This window comes from Diabrotica virgifera, chromosome 6 (genome assembly GCF_917563875.1).
Source record: "Diabrotica virgifera virgifera chromosome 6, PGI_DIABVI_V3a".
NCBI classification, from domain to species: domain Eukaryota; kingdom Metazoa; phylum Arthropoda; class Insecta; order Coleoptera; family Chrysomelidae; genus Diabrotica; species Diabrotica virgifera.
The window spans coordinates 177,374,581-177,396,426 of NC_065448.1; the positions used below are offsets into that span (position 1 = coordinate 177,374,581).

A 21,846-nucleotide genomic window follows, 5' to 3' on the forward strand; every position below is an offset into this window, starting at 1 on the left:
GTGAAATTTTTTCTAAGACCCAAACAAACTAATTTTTTTAAAGCCGGACCTGATTTTTTTCTAGTTTGAATAAATCAGTTGATTAGGTGGTAATAGTGTAACGATTGACCAAAATAAGAGACACATCGATCTGACCGTTCAAAAATTATGACGAATACAATTTTATGTCAAAATGCGAAACTCGCCCTGTATGTTATTAAAAAATGGTAGCAGACACTTTTTAATGGTTATTTGTTATTCCCCATAGGGGCCTCTATTCGAGGTAGGAGTATGTACAGTTCCTCAGGACTCACCCTGTATAAATATGAGCGGCAAACAATTTTAAATACACATAGTCCAGTAGGATTAGACGAATAACAGGCTTAACCTTGCATGCCGAGCTACCCCAAATATATATTTTCTAATCTTTAGGGGGCTCACTAGTAGTGTAAATTTAAAACAGCGACTGAATTTCGCCGTTGCGTTAGTCGCCATATTAATTTTGAACGAAAACCGTTTTTGCTCAATAGGTATCTCCGCCATTTCCAACTTTTCGACAAAAAGTGTAAAAGGACCGAAATTGTTGAAATTGCAATTTTCTATAATTTTTTTTATTACAATTTTTTGTGCTGTCGATGTTTTCCGAGTTCCCAAGGGGAAAGTAGCGATAGTTAGAGTATAATTACTTAATTATCTCGTTTATTATTAGTTTTATGACAAAAATGTATCTGTACAAGAAGAGAAAGACTTACATTTTATACAATTTTGATCGTATTCATATCATTTTTTGCTAAAATCATTATTTAAGGAAGTACGGATGAGGTAAAGGCGCGAGCGTAATATTTGATTGGTTTTATAGCAATTGCTTTTGTTCAATATTTCCGCCATTTTCAATTTTTCGACAAAAAGTGTAAGAACTAAAATTGTTTTAATTGCGATTTCCTACAATTTTTCGAGATAACCAGTAGCTGAGCTCGAGGGGGGATTGCGGAAATTCCCCAATAAATTATAAAATTTGAAAAATTGTTGAATCATAAAAATACATTAGCTGACATGAAACTCAAATTATAGATAGACAAATTCATCCCAATAAACCGATTAATTAATAAAATTAAGTGATCTTAATGTATAGTATTATTTATGTCTTTTATGTAGATTGGTTGGTGTTTCATAGGAAGTTCCAAAAATTGTATAAAATATAATTCTTTCCATTTTTTTAAGTACAATTATGTCGTAAAGTTAATAATAAACGAGATAAAAAATAATTATGCTTTTCCTCCCCTTACATTATTTTGCCCCTTAACTCGGAAAACACTGACCACAAATAACATGCATTTAATTTATCAGATATCAAAATTTTAGATACAGAAAATAATTACAAGAAACGATTATTTGTCGAAATGTACCACATAAATAAAACTAAGAATTTAATTAATTACAAAACAGGTACCAGCAGTTTGAGCGATATTTACGACAATATTTTATGATTCTAAAAATAGCCAAATACTTACTAGCTCGTTTGATCATAGACTTGTTGGCTGTTTAACACATGTCGAAAAAGACATACCTACCTCTCAGTGTCCTCTTAGCGCTCGTGAAAACGATGTGTTTCGCAAATAAATTGCTTTATATTATAATAGATTTAGGTACAACATTTCGTAAGTCATATTATTGTAGTATTATAATTGTATGTAATTCTTAATTAATTTTGTAGTTTGCTCCTGATGAAGATGAGAAAATAAATAATCATCGAAATATCGAACTTAACAGAAATAAATGTAGTTTCAATCTAAGCCACAGACCGCAATTCCCGATAATTCAACACTATTCCATAGTGTTATAAATAACATACTTCTACGGTCGATAAATACAAAGGATTTTGAATCCAGTTTTATATAAAATATTATTTACTTACTGCACTTAAGTTCACTTTCCGGTATTGAAGTAAAAACTGCCTCTCCAAAAATTCTGTTGCCTGTTGAATCTACACAGTAACACCTAAAAACGTATATTTGTATAAAATATATTAAAAATTTATATACTAAAATAAAATTGAGCCTAGCAAAATTCGTGAGATATCGTGGTATACCCGACAGAAACGATTAAAACTATTAGACATATCTTTATCATACTCATATGTTAAATAATCGCTTCTGGCTGTAGCCAGTACAACACGGGATAGTGAATGATTGACCCTTCCCAAATTCTACGCCACTGACAGAACTGCTATTTTAGCATAATTTTTAGATTCTCCAATACTTTCTATGTAAATAATATACTCTTCATTCGTAACAATAAAAGTCATTAGTTTTCGAGATATTTGAAGTTAAAAACGAAGAAGCATAATACATTAATCAAAATAACTGTGCCGTTTCACTTTTAACTTCAGATATCTCGAAAGCTAATGACTTGATCGTTACGAATGAAGAGTATTATATTATTGTTTACATACAAAATATTGTAAAATCGAAAAATTGCACTAAAATAGCAATTCCATTCCGCTAGTGGCGTGTGGAATTTGGGAAGGGTCAATCAATGACTTTTCCCCGTCGTACGCCTCTGGTAGTAGCCAGAAACATTTGTTTAACATAATTTAGTAGGGCGCACAGTACCTAGAATCCTGCCAAGTATGACAAAGATATGTCAAACGGTTTTAAAGTGCGGTGGAACCTCGTTAACTCGGATTAATCGGGACCGCGGCAGATCCGGGTTATCGAAAATCCGGGTTAGCCGGAGAAAATGGTAAAAATTAATAGAATACGGTATACTTACAGATAAACTCCGTTATAATTGAAATAACATGAAATATACATATATGCACAGTACACATCTAAATTACGTATCAATTACGCCTTTATCAATTTTACCTAATGCTTCTAGTTTCTTTTCCATTGTCACTACAACATTTTTACGTTTTGTTGTCATTAAGTAGATCAAAAAACAATTACAGAACGGAAGCGAACAATACGACTGTACTACACACAATACGGTCTCAATCGCAACGATGTTATTTTTAATAACAGTGAAGACTAAGACCATTGTTTAAAAAATAATGTTTTAATAGTCTTTTAGTCCTTTTTAAACAATGCTAAGACAGTTTGAAATAAATAAAGGATACTACAGGTGCCTGTTGTTTCCGATAACACGACAATGAACGTCGTGTGCCATGAGTCATTTTTACTATCGTATATGTAGTTCAAATTACACAAATACCCATTATCTCTCAAATATTATATTACATACATTTTTATTGTTGAAATGTTTGTCTGATAAAAATCGGTCCGGGTTAGCTGGACTGCCGGGTTATCTGGGGCCGACTTATCGGGGTTCAACTGTACTGAGTACAAATACTTTTTCAGTTTTTAAATAAAACACCCTGTAACTCAGTAAGGAGCCACATGTTATTTAAGTGATTTGAGTTAAATCATAATATTTTAAGCCCAGGAATCTACAGTTAAAATATTTCCAATTATTAACGAATCACCCTGTATTTCGGATTTTTATACTTACGTTTCACCTGGTATACACTTATACGGTACAAACTCTCCTTCACTATCACAATCCTGTCGCACTTCCATATATCCTAGAGTACCATTTTCTCTTTTTCCATCGTAATCATCTTGCTTTTTAGTACAACTTGTCTCCACTAAAACAAAAAATATGTACAGGGTTATTCACTATATTTTGACCCCCCTGTAAACTGCTTCATTTACAGAATTAGAAAAAAATGTAAAATACAAAAGTTATTCGATTTTTAAATTATGATTTTTTGACATATATATCGTACTAGTGACGTCATCCATTTGGGTGTGATGACGTAATCAACTATTTTTTTAAATGGGAATATGGGTCTAGTGCTAGCTCATTTGAAAGGTTATTCAATTTCCTATTCAGTAATATAAACATTAACGTGATTAATTATACAGGGGGTCCAAAAAATTTTTTTGAATTAAATTAATTGACACAAAATGAAGAATGTATGTAATTTATTTAATTTAAAATACATTTTACTGCTGTTAGAAAACAGAAATAAAAGTTTATTGCACAAATAAACATTGATTTTTGCTTAAATTCAATGTTCAAACTGCCAAGAGACAGATGGGTGGCAGCTTGAACATTGAATTTAAGTGAAAAGTAATGTTTATTTATTCAATAAACATTTATTTCTGTTTTCTGACAGCAGTAGAATGTATTTTGAATTAAATAAATTACATACATTCTTCTTTTTCTGTCAATTAATTTAATTTAAAAAACATTTTTTTGCCACCCTGTATATGTAATAATATTAATGTTTATATTACTGAATAGGAAATTGAATAACCTTTTAAATGAGCTAGCACTCGACCCCTATTCCCATTTAAAAAATAGTCGATTACGTCATCACGCCCAAATGGATGACGTCACTAGTACGATATATATGTCAAAAAATCATAATTTAAAAATTGAATAACTTTTGTATTTTACCTTTTTTTAATTCCGTAAATAAAGCAGTTTACAGGGGGGTCAAAATATAGTGAATAACCCTGTGCTTACAAGTAGGTAATTGAAAACCTAAGTGGAAGAAAGAGGTATGTGACATTCTCTAAAATTTTGAGTTTTCTATTGAATGAAAGTAATATGTGACTTCTCTATAATATGAAACTTACACTGAGCCCCTAAAAAGCTTATGGTAGGGGATTTTTGCAGTTACTCGAGCGCGTCAGATTATCATATGGGGAGAAACCTTGTACACTGTAAATGTACCTCTAGCATATTGGCTCTTAATACAGGGTAGTTTGTTAAGGGGAGTCCGAAAAAAAAATCTATCCCCAGAAATACTCGAAATCGTCAGATTAAGATAAAGTTAAGTACATACAAAAGAGTGTATATTTAAAAAATCTGATGATTTAAGCGGGGCGTACCTAAGGAAATGGGTAAGTCACAAAGTTTCACAAAAAAAGCGAATATTTCGCAAAATGAACGTCAGATCGAAAAACTAAAAAATTCGTGTTCAATATTTTTCACAAACATATCGAATTAAACCAAACACGACCCCCCATGGAGAGGGGTGGGGGTAAATTTAAAATTTTAAATACGGACCTCGCGAAATGAACATCAGATCGAAATCTGCAAAATATTTTTGAAAAATCTATCGAATTGCACCAAACACGACCCTCTACGGAGGTGGGGTGGGGGGTTACTTTAAAATCTTAAATAGAAGCCGCCAATTTTATTGCAGATTTTAATTCTTTAAGTAAAAATAAGCAACTTTTATTTGAGACGTTTTTTCGAAATATGAATAGATGGCGCTATAATCGGAAAAAACGATTGTTGGAAATGAAAAATTAAATTAAAAAATTGAAAGTCCCCCACTTTATGAAAAACTTTACTTAACTTTTTTTGGTTTTAAGACCTAATAATCACAACCCAATAGGTCCCCATAACGCTCGAGTGACTACAAATTTAGCATACTTTCCTCCCCTACTATTAATAACAATGCTTTTAAGCTTTTTATAGGTACAGTGTAAGTCTCATTTGGTAGGGAAGTCACATATCACCTTCATTCACTAGGAAACTCAAAATTTTAGATAATGTCGCATTGTACTATTCGACCGGGAGATATTAGCAATAAGTTCAGCCACGATTTTCTAAGTCCTGCCCTTTGCAATACTGGAAGGGTAGAGGAAGTACTTACAATTTGTGGAAAAATCCACGGGTTTCCCGTGACATTTTCCTGTGAAAATTAGACTTTCCATGAAACAGATGGGGTGCAATGAATTTCTGAGTCCTGCCATATCCATAGAATGGCAGGATACTATCAATTTTCTGCATAAAATCGATAGTATCCTGTCATTCTATGGATATGGCAGGACTCAGAAATTTATTATAACACGCGATTTGTTTTCATGGAAAATATCATTTTCACAGGAAAATGTCACAGGAAACACGTGGATTTGTCCATAAATTGTAAGTACCTTCTCTAACCTTCCAGTATTGCAAAGGGCAGGACTCAGAAAATCGTGGCTGAACTTCTGCCTAATATCTCCCGGTCTATATTATAATAAAATTATTGTTAATATAATATAAATGTAATAATGATTATGTACAGATAATCATTATTACTATGTAATAATGCTCCTTACTTCGACTACATATTCCATCACTTTCGCCTGGAGTAGTATTTTTACAATATAACCCAGCTCCACATATTTCTGTCACATCAGGATTGCTAATGTCACCCATACTACACTCTTCGCCTTCATCTAAAAATATAGAATACAAGTATTATATTTGAAGTATCAGTATTGAACAAGTAATGGAAGTAAAGCACCCTGGAATTACATTGTCAAGTTACGGAGACCTGGACAAAGAAGTGAGAAATCAAGTACAAAAAGCAAATAGACTGGCAGGATGCCTTAATAACACTATATGGCGAAACCAACATATTAACACTGAGATGGAGTCAAGAATTTATAAAGCCAGTGTAAGGCCAATAATGACATATGCATCAAAGACAAGCTCCGATACAGCCACAACCGGAATGGGACGTTTCGATGCCGCCGGTTCATCGCCGGCCGTTTCGATGCCGCCGGTTCATCGCCAGTCCATTTCATCGCCGTCATATCTCGCATTTCCTAGAATTCCTTATTAATACTGTAAATAACTAATAATTGTAACTGTCGAAAATTCGGAAATATATCAGATAGCGATTAATTGACTGGCGATGAATCGGCCGGCATCGGCATCGAACTGGCGGCATCGAAACGGCGGCGATGAAACGTCCTAGACCCAGCCACAACACAAACAGTACTGGAAACGGCAGAGATGAGAGTACTGAGAAGAATTACAGGAAATAAGCTGAAAGATCGAAAGAGGAGTGACGAAATTAGAAGACAATATAACGTACAGTGTATAAACGATTGGACACTAAATAGAAAAAAGAATGGAATAACCACATAATCAGAATGGAGGAGACACGTGTGGTCAAAATAACAAGAGATGAATCACCAATAGGTAGAAGAAGTATCGGCCGTCCGCGCAAAAGATGGAGTGAGGTATCAATCCACCAATGAACAAGCAGAATTGCTTATAAAGAGGAAGAATAAAAAGAAGTTTTATTAATAATTCTTATTAAAAAACTATTAGACACATGTAAAAATGTGTCCGTGCGTATGTGTATTCCGTGCGATCCCATGGGAATGTCCCAGTATACAAAATTTCTATGATGTTCTAGATGTCATCTTTCCGAAACGCCACCGCACTCAGACCGAAGACTTCACTAAGGCTATGTCTCCACTGCTCCACGAGCTACCGATTGACGCTAGCAGAAGCAGTAAAATTACGGCTGCAGTACAACAGTAAAATCATGGCATGATAGCGGCAGTTTCCAGCGCACATAGCGCCGCGTTTTGGTCTTGTAGCGGCGCTATGACGTGACACAATCAGTAATAATTATTATCTTATTGTGCGTGTTTATAGCACGTAGACATAATAAAAGTAGACTAGGTAAGGTATGAGCCGCTGTGTAAATAGAGGTGTAACGCCAATATCATCAAGGACGTCATTCAGCTCTATTCTGTAACTTTTAACACATGACAAAGTCGAATCGTAATTACCCGAAATCGAAATGTTGGATATCTATCGCGTCGTTTTCGTGTTAGCATTGTGTTAGGATTGACATTCCGTAACTCACTTCGTATTCATTGTAAATCGAAACCGTCAACTTCTATTTGACGCGCTCAGGAGTGACAAGATCGCACTGCAGGAAATTACCAAAAATGGTGGAATTATAAAGTCGTACTGGGCTCAATGGGAATATAATCTGTATCTTTCCAACCGTCGGAAGTGGAAAAGTCCCGGTGGAGTACGTAAGTTTAGGCAAAATTATTTGTTAATTATTTCTATATTTAACATCGTTTAACCAGTTAACTACTATTAAATCTACTAATTTTTACAACAAACCAGACATTTTTTGACTGTTAACAATTTGACATTTATCAAATTGTTACTTCATCATAGCCTAGTTTAGGATTGTTTAAGAGCAAACATTAGCGATCAACAGGTAGCAACAAACGCGTTCCAAGATTGCGGCTCTAATTTTGAATATTATACCGAGATATTTGGCACACATATTCGTAATATAATAAAGAATGGCGGTACAGAGCCGAATTTCAGAAATATGTTAGTATGTGGAAATTACTCTATAACTAAATAAAATATTGAAAAAAGGAGCCTGTACCGCCGTTAAGAAAGACAAAAAAATACACTTTCTTCAAATAAACTTTTTTATCCCGTGCCTACATTTTGTGTCACATTGGAACTACTAAAAATCAATTTTTTATAACAAGAAATCGAACGTCACAAACTTGGCAACATTTCGCGCCTATGTGTATAAAAATTATTGTTTTTGATAGTATAAACGTCACTGTCAGTGTCGAATTACCGACGTACTGTTGCCTCACTTTTGAAAGTTTGCAGAACTTTCGCAATCTTGGACCGCGTTTGTTGCTACCTGTTGATCGCTACTGTGTGCTCGAAAAACATGGCTAGTTGTGAAAGTACCTAACTTTCTTATTTTATAATAGGTATAAGCGAATGAATCAAAAAACAAAATATTAAGAAAATCTGAGGCTATTGGGTTTTAATTTCAGTATTTTTGATATGCTAGAATATTCCACAGGGTATTGCGAACTTTGAGAAAAAACACAGTCTGATTGGTACACCCGGTATACAATGACGATTTACTTGTCTAGCAACCATATTATTACAGCGATATTGTTAAAGAATAAAGCATATTTTTTAAAAATCACTTCTGACAACAGGTTTAGGAAATACGAAACATCAAAAATGTCCCATTTTTAATGTGGTGCGTTAATTTTGCTGCTTAGTGTATATAAAATGGCTTGTGGCAAGATTATACCTGAATTGAATAAAGTTGATCAGACGCATTATTTGATGACATTACTTACTTAAATTTTCTAAACAATATTCGCAACAATTACATGTCACCATTGATGGTAAGATTAGTCCATTGTGAGTGGCATTTTGAATCTGGCATTTTGGGGGAAGCTCATCACATTTAATATCCTGCAAAAAAGAGATTTAGAGACAGATTTAAGATTAGATTTATAGCTTTTTAGCATCGATGTTTCGAACTTTACGCGATACCTCTTCAGGTGAAAGTCATAATTTGATTTTTTTAAATGGGAAAGTACATCATCCACCTCATTTAAAAGCTTTTGAAAAACTGATTACAAAAATGTATACTACTTGGGCAAAATTTCGATCAAATGCTTTTTAAATGCATTCATTTTTTCGAATCCTGACAACTAATGAGTATATTTGAAAAATTTAAACGCAGAATGAAAGATTACATTATTACCGAGGGCCGAAAGTCCCTTAGAATAAACAAAAAGTTTCTTTTGAATGATATATTTGAAATTAAAAATTGTACCAAATTTTCTCTTCGTTTTTACCCTTGTAACTTATTAAAATAGCCATAAGTTTTTAGGGACTGGGCCCTCGGTAATACAGTAATCTTTTATTCTGCGTTTAAATTTTTCAAAAATTCTTATTAGTTTTCTCAGGATTAAAAAAAATTAATGCATTTAAAAAGCATTGGACAGAAATTTTGCCCAAGTATTATACATTTTTGTAATCCGTATTAAAAAAGCTTTTAAATGAGGTGTCACATGATGTACTTTCCCATTTAAAAAAATCAAATTATGACTGTCACTTGAAGAGGGATCGCGTAAAGTTCGAAACATTGATGCTATAATATACTATGATTATTTTAAAAATGGACATGTCCAAGCGTTTTGCTTATGTGCTAAAAATAAATGAGTTAATATGGGGAGATAACACTTATTCCAGCGCACTGTATATAGCGACTCTTTTATAGAATCCAAGGCCGTTTATCGCAATTCAAACGCCATTGTTTTGCCATGAATCAACTTCTATATTTCTTCTGTTCATGACTATATTGATCCCTTTTTCCCGATCCCTTTTTTTCTTTGGTTTTCCTTTTTCCTTTTTCTTTTTGGGACCCATTCCCAGGTTTTATAGCTCTGCCTTAAATATATAAAATAAATCAAAGTATACAGTTGAGTCCGGGAATCTTTACCCGTGCGTCATCATTTAAAGCATACGAAATAAGTCGATGATAAGTTGGAAATTGAAATTTACTAAACGCAACAACAAGTCACTTAATGTCACTTGCTGTTACGTTTAGTAAATTTCAATTTCCAACTTATCATCGACTTGACCAATGAAGTCATTAGATAGGCTTCTCGTCGATGGCGATTGTAAACTGCAAATCTAAGCTTACTTTGAGTTACTGCATGATATTAGGAATAACCATGTATTACGACAATACATCAGCAGTTTATTCATGCAAAACACTATCATTTTTATCTTTACATAGAGTAAAAATGACTCAAAACTATGTAGTGAAATCGTATATCAATCGACACAAAGTTACACTACAAGAGGCTAAGCGAACGGCTCCACGAGCGAGAAGTTTACGCCAGCAGTAGCCGTAAAGCGAACTTAGAACTGAACCGACTACGCACAAGTCCTGTAGTCGGTTCAGTTCGGCTGTTCCTATTCCCTTCCGCAGAGCCTTAAGTTCGTTTTACGGCTACTGCTGGCGTAAATTTGCCGCTCGTGGAGCCGTAGCCTAAGAGTTCAAAAAATATCGACTTGCTGTTCCATTTCCGGTCACATTGGGCGAAAACATAGGACCTACGAAGCCCAATTACTTGTTTCATATAGAAAAAGTCCCTTGACTAAAAAGAAGAAATATTAAAAATCTAGAATGTTCTAGATGTCATCAAAATATTCTGAAATATCTCATTGGGTTTGAAACGTCAGAAAATATTTATATAAACAGGAAGTTCAAAGTTCAAATAGTAGTAGTATGTAATTGAGTTTTGTAATAGTCCTGATATTCAATTTGAGTTGTTACTATGTTGTTACCTATCAAGTATTGTAGTATTGAGTCAGGGCCGCATTTAAGTCAATTGACGCCCTAGGTAATTCTCTAGTAGCCGCCCTTCAAGCATGTACCATTTTTTGTAAAGTATTTTTGCCGCCCTGTCATAATTTTCCGCACTAGGCAACTGCCTATATTGCCTAATGGATAAAGCGGCCATGTATAAAGTACAGGAAATATGTCAATATTCACAATCTTAAGTAATTTTCATTGGTATTAGATTTTGCCTACCGGTTTCAAGGCTTACAAAAATCCCCATCATCAGGCTCCATTACAAAAGAGATTGAAGACGAGAAGAGCCACAAAAAGTTAATGAAGGAGGGTTATCGAAAATCGGATGGAGAGCCGATATATTTTCTAAAGAAATTTTAATGCAGATGTTTATTTAGACCTTTTACGTTTTGACCTTATTTCAGCCTAATTAGCAATCGTCCTAATGAAGTCGATGCGGATGTACCTTCTAACACCATCTGGTTTCAAAAACACGGTGCCCAACCTCATTGTATGAATGATGTGCGGAATTATCTTCAAGAAATATTTCCAAATTGATAGATTGGTAGAACATGATTTATTGAACGGCCCGTCGTCCTTCACATTTAACTCTATTTGGTTCTGGGGTTATTTAAGAGCAAAGTCTATGAAAATAGGCTAGACAACATAGAAGTGCTGAAACAACTTTTGAGTCTGGAGACAACTAATTAAACCGGAAGACATCTCTATTAAACATGTCTCCAAAACAAGATATAGGAAGAACAATATATCTAATCCTCTCTTACTTTTGATGGTGTCAGATGTTGATACGCCGATGATACGGTGTTGATTGCTGATTCCGACTTAGGCCTACAACGACTCATCTACAGGACCAACTCTGTTTGTGAGCAATTCCACATGAAAATAAACTGAAAATTAAGAAAACCAAAGTGATGTCACTTCTAAAAAAACCAGGATATATTTCAACCTTGCACAATAAACGGGCACATTTTAGAAGAGGTCAATAAATTTAAGTACTTGGAGCGTTGGATGATAGCAGCCTAAATCCTGATCTAGAAATAAGATTGAGAATAGAACAGGCCAGAAAATCGTTCGAAATAATCAATGTGACTCTCGAATAAAACTCGAAATTCGATTACGTTTATCAAAATGCTACGTCTGGTCGACTCTAACCGTAGCAACCCTAAATAAATTGGAGGCCTTTGAAAGTGCTGCAAAGAATAGGCAAAGAACGAGAACCTTTCAACACAGTTAAAGTTAGAAATACATCAACGTAGGCCACATACTGAGAAACAATAAGTACATACCAATATGCTCAACTAATAGTGAAAGGAAAGATCGAGGGAAAGAGAGGACTAGAAAGGAAAAGACTATGGTGGCTAAGAAACATCCATCAATGGGCAAGGCTGAATTTTAAATAACTAATAAAAACAGCTGAAGACAGACAATTGTAGTAGCCAACCTCCTAAGAGGAGCTGATGAAGACACGGATCATTTTCTGGTAAAAGCGAAGACAAGGACAAGAATAGCGTCCAAAAAAACACACAAGAATATACCAACACAATTATGGAATACCGAAGTTCTACGTAATAAGGAGACGGAACAGAAATTTCAAAAGGCTATAAAAATCGCTCTAACACAGACAGAAGACTATAACAACATAGACTCAGCTTGGAAAAATGTCAAATTAGCTCTGACAAGAGTATCAGATAAAATACTAGGACACAAAAAGAAAACAACAAAAAAAATGGTTCGATGATGATTGCCTGAACTCCATAACAGCAAGAAATATGGCTAGAAGGAACATGCTACAAAACCCCTCGCACAACAACAATGAAATGTATAGACAAAGAAGAACAGAGACAAGAAACCTAATGAAAAGGAAGAAGAGGGAGTATCAGGAACAAATAATCAGAGATATAGAAGAAAAAAGAAAGAACAAACAAGCGAGAGAGTTCTTCCAAGGAGTTTCAGATATCAACACCGGGTACCAAGCAAGAACAGGAAACTTACTTCAAAACGACAGCGGGCAGCTTATCACTGATGACAAGGAGATCCTAAAAACCTGGAAGGAATACTTCTATCAACTATTGAACGACCAATCTAGCAGAAATACATCAAACATAGAGGTACATACAGCTGAAATAGAAGACCAATACCCGACATACGAAGAAGTAATACAGGCAATTAAAAAACTTAAAAATAATAAGACACCAGGTAGCGATGGTATACCCGCAGAGTGCTTAAAACATGGAGGAGAAGCGTTGTACAGTTCTATATACAAGCTAATTCAAGACATTTGGCGAGAAGAAACAATGCCAGATGAATGGAAAGAAGGGGTTATTGTACCAATACACAAAAAAGGAAACAGAAAGCAATGTATTAACTACCGAGGAATAACACTCCTAAACATCACCTACAAAATCCTTGCAAACATCCTGCTAGAAAGGACCAAAACATACACAGAAGAAATCGTTGGAGATTATCAATGCGGATTTAGACCGGGCCACTCTACTATTGACCAGATATTCACAATAAAATAGATAATGGAAAATGCTGGGAGTTTGATTGTGAGCTTCATCAAATGTTCATAGATTTTAAACAAGCATCTGATAGAGTATGCAGGGCTAGACTCTGGACAGCGATGCAGGAACTTGGCTTTCCAAAAAAACTAGTCAGGTTGATACGGATGTGTATGGAACGGTTACGATGTAAGGTGAGAGTTAGACAACAATACTCGGAGACATTTGAAATAAATAATGGACTAAAACAGGGAGATGCACTCTCACCACAACTCTTCAACTTAGCTCTGGAGCACATAATCAGAAGTGCAAGAATCGAAAAACCGAATACAGTATTTCATCGAGAAGGACCAAACTTACTACTGGCATTTGCAGACGATATCGATCTAATAGGAAACACACGATTAAGGATGAAGGAGACTTTCATGAGGTTCGAGAAGGAAGCAGAGAAGATGGGGCTCCAAATCAACGAAAACAAGACGAAATATATGTATATGAGTTGCAATAACCAAAGCAGAGACAGAATCGGTCAGAACATCACCATCGATGACTTTAACTTTGAGCGCGTTAGAGAATTCAAGTATCTTGAAACAACAATAACGGATCACAAGAAATAAACAACAGGATTCAGGCCGGCAACAGATGTCTTTTTGCCCTCCAAAACCTTATAAAATCGAAACAACTAACAAGAAGTACGAAGGTACAGGTCTATAAAACAATCATACGACTCGTTGTGATGTGTGGAAGCGAAACATGGACGATAACAAAGGCAAACGAAGAGAGATTATGTGTTTGGGAGAGAAAAATCCTAAGGAAGATCTTTGGTCCTATGCTGAACTGGCTTTGGAACTTTACCCAGACGCCAACATCATAAAAGAAAAATAAAGTCCGGAAGACTCCAATGGACAGGACACCTCAGAAGACACTCTGACCAAAGAACAGTAAGACTGGTGTGAGAGGAAGTCCCAACTGGAAGGAGACCACGCGGACGCCCTCGACTCCGGTGGCGAGATAATATAGCAGGAGACCTGAAAGCTATGGGCATGGAGAATTGGATAGAGGTTGCTTAAGACAGGTGGGTTAAAACCCACGAAGGGTTGTAACGCCACGGAGTAAGTAAGTAAGTAAGTAAACCTCTTAAGGAGAGGGCACTTTAAGAAGAAGAAGAAGAAGGTGTAATGTTGACACCTCTAGTATCTAGTCTTAGGATTGTATTTTCTACCAACATATTGTTTTGCATATTTTATTTCGATCTATAAACTATTGTAACAGTTCCTATTGAGAATGTCCTCTCTTTTCGTCTTTTCCCATTTAATTAGGTACCTAACTAGTAAACTAATACGAATAAAAAAATAAAGACAACTAAGTAGGTACTAAATCGAGATATTGATGGAAGTATCATGATAATGGCGATTATTTCATTCATAGGAGATTCTGACCAATAGAAAGCTACAGAAATCTGAATTAAATCGATAATTTTTGATAATCTCCCGTCGTTAAGTATATTACGTCAGATGCCCTTCGTTGTTACGAAAAAATACATTCAGTGACATTAATGACAATTAATGTTTTAAAAACTATAAAAGTGATGACTTTCAATCGTCAAATATTTATAAAAACTGTGTGTTTAATGGTACTTACATAAATAAATTACAATAAAATTTTGGTTTTGAACAGTTTTATTCATGAAATAGTCGCAACAAATTGCACTCGACCTCTGAAATTAATATAGAATTTTTGCTCTCGTGACACTTTGACATAATTTCACTCGCCTTCGGCTCGTGAAATTAAAACTGTCAAAGTGTCACTCGGGAAAAATTCAATAATTTCAGAGCTCTTGTGCAATTACTACTGATTATTTCATTCATAGGAGATTCTGACCCATAGAAAGCTACAGAAATGCAAATTAAGGTGATAATTTTTGATAATATCCCGTCGTTAAGTATATTACGTCAGATGCCCTTCGTTGCTACGAAAAAATACATTCAGTGACATTAATGACAATTAATGTTTTAAAAATTATAAAAGTGATGACTTTGAATCGTCAAATATTTATAAAAACTGTGTGTTTAATGGTACTAATTTGTACTTACATAAATAATTTACAATAAAATTTTGGTTTTGAACAGTTTTATTCATGAAATAATCGCAACAAATTGCACTCGAGCTCTGAAATTAATATAGAATTTCAGAGCTCTTGTAGTCCAGAAAGCCACTGCGCATCCGCTAGGAAAAATATTCTAATTCGGATTTTTTGCACAATCTTACTCAAAAAGGACTCCTTTTAACAAATTTGCATGTTGCCAGGACCAAAAGGTGGTCAAAAATTTTTTAAACGTTTTTTTTTGGTTTTTTCCTAAAATTATTTTTTTTGCATGGAAAAAAGTTTTTTTAGGTTTTTTGGATCATTCCAAACAGAAATGATCTTTAGTGACTTTTCTCTGAAAATGATAGTTTTTGACATATAAGCGATTAAAAATTGAAAAATTGCGAAATCGGCCATTTTTAACCCTCAAAAACTATGTGAAAAACTGAAAATTTGAATGTTGCCAAGGTAGGTAGATATTCTTTAAACATCGATTGACGAAATTCCGAAGAGTTTTTTGCAATACAATATTCACAACTCCTTTGTTTTTTAATTACTAATCAAGCGTGCGCCACACTATTTTCCACCGACAGTATGGTGCAAATGAAAAGAATAAATTCGTTACTTCGTAAACCGGTGACTTTAAGGAAAAATCCCGAAACAGGTCGATTTTTATTTTTAAGTTATGATATTGTGGCATATCTGGTGTACTAGTGACGTCATCCATCTGGACGTGATGACGTAATCGATGATTTTTTAAATGAGAATAGGGGTCGTGTGCTAGCTCATTTGAAAGTTTCTTCAATTCTCTATTCAGTAATATAAACATTTACATAAATATTTATACAACGTGTCCAAAAAATTTTTATTAAATTAAAATATTTGACAAAAAAAGAAGTAGAAGGACACCTTGTATAAATAATTATGTAAATGTTTACATTACTGAATAGAGAATTGAAGAAACTAATTGAAACTTTACACTAGTATACCATATATGCCACAATATCATAACTTAAAAATAAAAATCGACCTGTTTCGGGATTTTTTCTTAAGAGGCTACAGTAGCGAGCAACAGGTAGCAGCAAACGCGTTCCAATATTGCGGCTCTAATTTTGAATATTTTGTCGAGATATTTGGCACACATATTCGTAATATAATAAAGAATGGCGGTACAGAGCCCAATTTTAGAAATATGTTAGTACGTGGAAATTACTCTATAACTAAATAAAATATTGAAAAAAGGAGCCTGTACCGCCATTAAGAAGAAAAAAATAATAAACTTTCTTCAAATATACTTTTTTATCGCATGCCTAGATTTTGTGTAATCTTGGAACTACTAAAATTTTTTATTTCTAACAAGAAATCGAACATATTATAACTAAATAACTAATTAGGCAACATAGAGAAATTATCAGTGTCATTTTGACAAACCTGCGTCAGATTTTCTCTAATTTGTTCTGTCATCTTTAATGATATCAGTCCAGTGCAGTAGTGTGTTAATTTAAGAATTCGTTATAGTTGTTTCATAGGAAAATAGTGTTTATTGACAGTTATTTATTATATTTTTGTTGTTGTTGTATAAGTTGTTGGCCTGTTTGAAATAATAGATTGTTGTTAATTGTGTTTTAGTTCAGTTCTATGTAGGTAGGTAAGTATATTTTACGTAAAAACATTTCGAATTCTAATGCGAGTATAAAGATTTAGGAGGATATTTTATTTTTAACATATTATCAATAGTTTAATGAAATGGGAAAAGTTAATCAAACGACAAATAAAGCGAATAATTCCAAGAAAAAGTCCATTAAAAGCCGTGCCAAAATTATGAGAACATCGAAATTGGAGCCACCACAAATTTTAACAATGTAAGTACCTATGAAAAGTAATCTACTGTTGTCATACATAAAAAAAGTGTGAAAAGTTGTTTCCCATGAAAATGAAATTCTTAATAAATCTATGTTTAGGTACAGAAATCCTGACTACAGTACAAATGCCAATTTTTTTTAGGTAGATATTCATAGTCCTGTCGCCAAGGGGATACAACGGTCTCCTTTATTCAGATGGTCTTACCCAAGATTTTTTTATGTATCTTGACCCGTAGAACACGAATTTGTTGGGTAACAGTTGATCCGGATGTCGATAAGATTGTTATAAACAAAGAACTTGAGGAATTACATAACAGCGATTTCTCGCAAAACAAAACATTTTTTTTTGTATTCTTTGGGTCATTCAAAGCAAAAACTGTTCTGACAAGTTTTTTCGTAGGATGCATAGTTTTCGAGATAAACGCGGTTGAACATAAAATCGAAAAATTGCAATTTTTGAACCCGAAAAAAATTATTTTTGCTAAAGGTGATACAGTAGCGATCAACAGGTAGCAAAAACGCGTTCCAAGATTGCGGCTGTAATTTTGAATATTTTTTCGAGATATTTGGCACACGTATTCGTACTAAAATAAAGAATGGCGGTACAGGGCCCAATTTGAAAAATATATTAATATGTGGAAATTACGCTGTAATTAAATACAATATTAAAAAAACGAGCCTGTACCGCCATTAAGAAGAACAAAAAAATACAATTTCTTCAAATAAACTTTTTTATCCGATGCCTAGATTTTGTGTAATTTTGGAACTACTAAAATTTTTTATTTCATTAGTAGTTCCAAAATGACACAAAATCTAGGCATCGGATAAAAAAATTGAAGAAAGTGTATTTTTATAAAAAGTGCAGGAGCTAACAATGTCGAGGAAGATCTATCAGGCTGCATCTCACTTCCCGCCTGTCCAGCACGGTAAAATTCCAACAAAGCTTAGTTCCGAATACTCAGATTACGAGTAGAACTAATCAAAATAATAAATAATCATTCCATGAAGTACGACTTAACCTTGTAGATTTCCCTCGGCCTTCTTATCTCCGGCAATTCGTTGGCTTGCAAATTTTAGAAGCCACAAGCCACGATTGGTTTAACCAGAAGACTAGTTCTAAGTTTTATTTTATTTTTGATATTGTTAATATTAGAAGTAAAACTTTCGTTCGTCTTTAGCAGATACCGCCACGGCATTCATGCCATCATTTCGTTGTGAACCGATAACGGTAGCCCGAATTTTAGTAGTTCAAAGAGAATGAAATATGCACCTCTGATGGGACCCTAAGAAGGGTTAAAGGGTGTTCTAGAGTGCCTTTGGCGCTCTATGAACTAAATAAAATAAGACTGCTCTCGTTTCGCTTCACAATGAAATTATTATTTATTATTATTTTTTCGTACAAATACCTATGTTAACATAAAATTTTCACCCATTTGGGTTTATTTTTATAAATATTTATTTACTAATAACAAAATTGTTTTCGGTTACTTCCATTTAGCGCGCCTATGAGTTAAATTGTCAATAATATTAATCTTACATAATGTCAAAGATTACCAATGTTGCCAAAGTTTATGATACTATCTCCCGAAGTTATATTTTATTGCTACCTGTTGATCGCTACTGTTTACTCTTAAAGTCGCCGGTTTACGAAATAACGAATTTATTCCTTTCATTTGCACCATACTGTCGGTGGAAAATAGTGTCGCGCACGCTTGATTAGCAATTAAAAACAAAGGAGTTTTGAATATTGTATTGCAAAAAACTCTTTTTGCAAAAAAAATTAACCGATGTTTAAAGAATATCTAGCTGCCTTGGCAATATTAAAATTTACAGTTTTTCACATAGTTTTTGAGGGTTAAAAATGGCCGATTTCGCAATTTTTCAATTTTTAATCGCTTATATGTCAAAAACTATCATTTTTAGAGAAAAGTTACTAAAGACCTTTTCTGTTTGGAATGAACCAAAAAACCTAAAAAAACTTTTTTCCATGCAAAAAAAATAATTTTAGGAAAAAAACAAAAAAAAAAAACGTTTAAAAAATTTTTGACCACCTTTTGGTCCTGGCAACATGCAAATTTGTTAAAAGGAGTCCTTTTTGAGTAAGATTGTGCAAAAAATCCGAATCAGAATATTTTTCCTAGCGGATGCGCAGTGGCTTTCTGGACTATTGTGCAATTACTACTTATTATAATAAAATAAATTATTTCAAGGAGTAGTATGCGTTTAAAAAAAATACAAATCTACCTTACAAGTCTCCTCTGTGCATAAAATATTATCTTCTCCAGCCAATATTGGGCCAAATATACAAAACAGCATTGCAAACAACAACATTGTAATTACAATTTTTTTGTAAAATATCACAGTCATACGAAAAACACAACTATTAACAGAAAACAAGCGACAAATATTTCATTTGAAATAATATTTGATTATCTATGAATCATGTTAAGATAATCAGATATCAGATTGATTCTAAATAAAAATTCGTGAAAGATAAAGTAGTAAGAATTACTATTTTAATAGAGAACACATACAGAATGCTTTATTAAATTTGTAGATATGCAAATATAGAATTAAAATTAAACAAAATATTGAACCTTGATGAGATTTATTTAAGTATTAATAAATATTTAAAAATGAATTTTGATAAGACTTTAATAACCCCTGCATTATAGAGTCACCGGCAAAATAACCTAGTATTTCTTTTAATTTGCAGAAATTATCAATCTTGGACCAAGTTTTATGAAAGATAAGGTGAAAACTACCTTTGAAGAAAAATAAAACAATAAAATTTTGAAAAAAAAGACGCTTATCAAGTGATAGGGATGCTTAGCAAAAATCCAGTGTTTAAAAATCTTCGAAGAAAATTCATACATATATAATTTTGAAAATCATAGTTACAAAGGTAAATTAGGTAATTAATCTTAGTGTAGGAAACAGAGGTTGAACCTTGCAAAATGGACACAAGTCCGGTTTTATTTCTTTTTCTGGTATATCAAGGAGTGATTATTATAAAACTAACTTTTTTTTAATTTCGCCCCGGAAGCCCCCTTTTCACCCCTTTAAAGGGGGTAATTTGTGGTTGTTGCGAAACGTAGCCCTTTCTGTACCTTTTACAAAAAATTTATTTTATTGAAATATGAAGAGGACTATATTTTCTACGATTTATTTCTCAACAGCATATGTCTATCACCCACCGTTTAGTGGGTGTGGGGCCCCAAAGTTGACAAGTTTTTAAAAAAGATGTTTAAAAAAAATATTTTTCCCTAACTGTAATGGAAATTAAGAACAAATCCTGCGGCAATTATTCACAAATAAGTGACTGATTTTTTGGTATAGGTTTTACTTAAGGGTAATTGCCCTTTTTTTAATTACAGGGTGTTACATTTTAAAAAACCCCTTTTTATACCATCTGAACCGTTTATGCTAGAGTAAAAAGACTTTCAGCGATTACCCATGTACTGGTGCTATTTACAAATTTGTATAATCCCCGGAACCACCCCAAAAAAAGAAGAATTAACAAAGAAAGTAATTTTCTTGGAATCCTTCACACACAATGCCCTTTATTAATATACTTCATATATCATTTTGTGCATGTTACTATTACCCATGCATGGACATCAAAAGCGATTTCCTAGTGCAACCCCTGTAGCCAAAAATAAATAAATAAAATGGGGGTTGAAATTTTTTTTTGCTTTTTGATCCATATTGGCATATGTCTCATCAATACTGTTTTTCAAAAATATATATGGTTATTGCAACATCCCGGCGGAAACCACCCCTATCCTTGAAAATATACTGCAGAAACTACCCCTATCCCTTGGCGAGCATATTTTACGATTTTCTCATTACCTATGCATTCTTTTTAAACAAAACTTATATAAGGTTAAAGACCACTATTTACTCTAAAAATTAGATCATATTCACTTTTTTCGTATAAGCAACCGTTACGGCACAGTGGCGCCGTAAACCTCAGATATGCTTTGGCGGGCTCCAGTTTTTGTTTTTCTTTCGTCACCTGTTCGTTTTATTAATAAAGTACTTATGTAAAATAAAAGAACACAGTGTAACCTACAAATTATGACCTAGGCACATTTTACGTTCTTTGCGCCCCAAACCCGCAGTGGTGGCCCAAAATCAATTTTTGCATATTTTCGCCACCTACACGCATTTTATTGCATTAATGCTACTCTAATAGCACAATATTCACCCTTAAGTGGTCGCTAAGCAGTGGCGGATCCAGGGAGGGGTGATGAGGGCGATCGCACACCCCCCTCTCAAACCAAGTGATATTATATTTAAAGATTATAAAAATATTCAGTTATTTTTATAGAAATACTTAGAGGCTATTATTATTTTTATAAGAATGGCGTACTTTTTATGCTTTAGCGACAGTGGCGGATCCAGCATCGTTAAGAGGAGGGTGTCAATTGG

The 21,846-nt window shown here is 33.8% G+C and overlaps 1 protein-coding gene across 1 annotated transcript in view; it reads right to left on the reverse strand.

Annotated features, from left to right (window-relative positions):
* The window catches only part of LOC126887036 (uncharacterized), a 41,298-nt gene extending 21,472 nt beyond the window's left edge, over positions 1 to 19,826 (reverse strand). The window contains exons 1-5 of the mRNA XM_050654348.1: positions 19,657 to 19,826; positions 8,928 to 9,045; positions 6,102 to 6,221; positions 3,490 to 3,625; positions 1,895 to 1,977 (exon numbers count right to left, since the gene is read on the reverse strand). Coding sequence (XP_050510305.1) covers positions 1,895 to 1,977; positions 3,490 to 3,625; positions 6,102 to 6,221; positions 8,928 to 9,045; positions 19,657 to 19,779 — 580 coding nt within the window. The 5' untranslated portion in view covers positions 19,780 to 19,826. The remainder of the gene's footprint in view (positions 1 to 1,894; positions 1,978 to 3,489; positions 3,626 to 6,101; positions 6,222 to 8,927; positions 9,046 to 19,656) is intronic.
* Between the last annotated feature and the right edge of the window lie 2,020 nt (positions 19,827 to 21,846).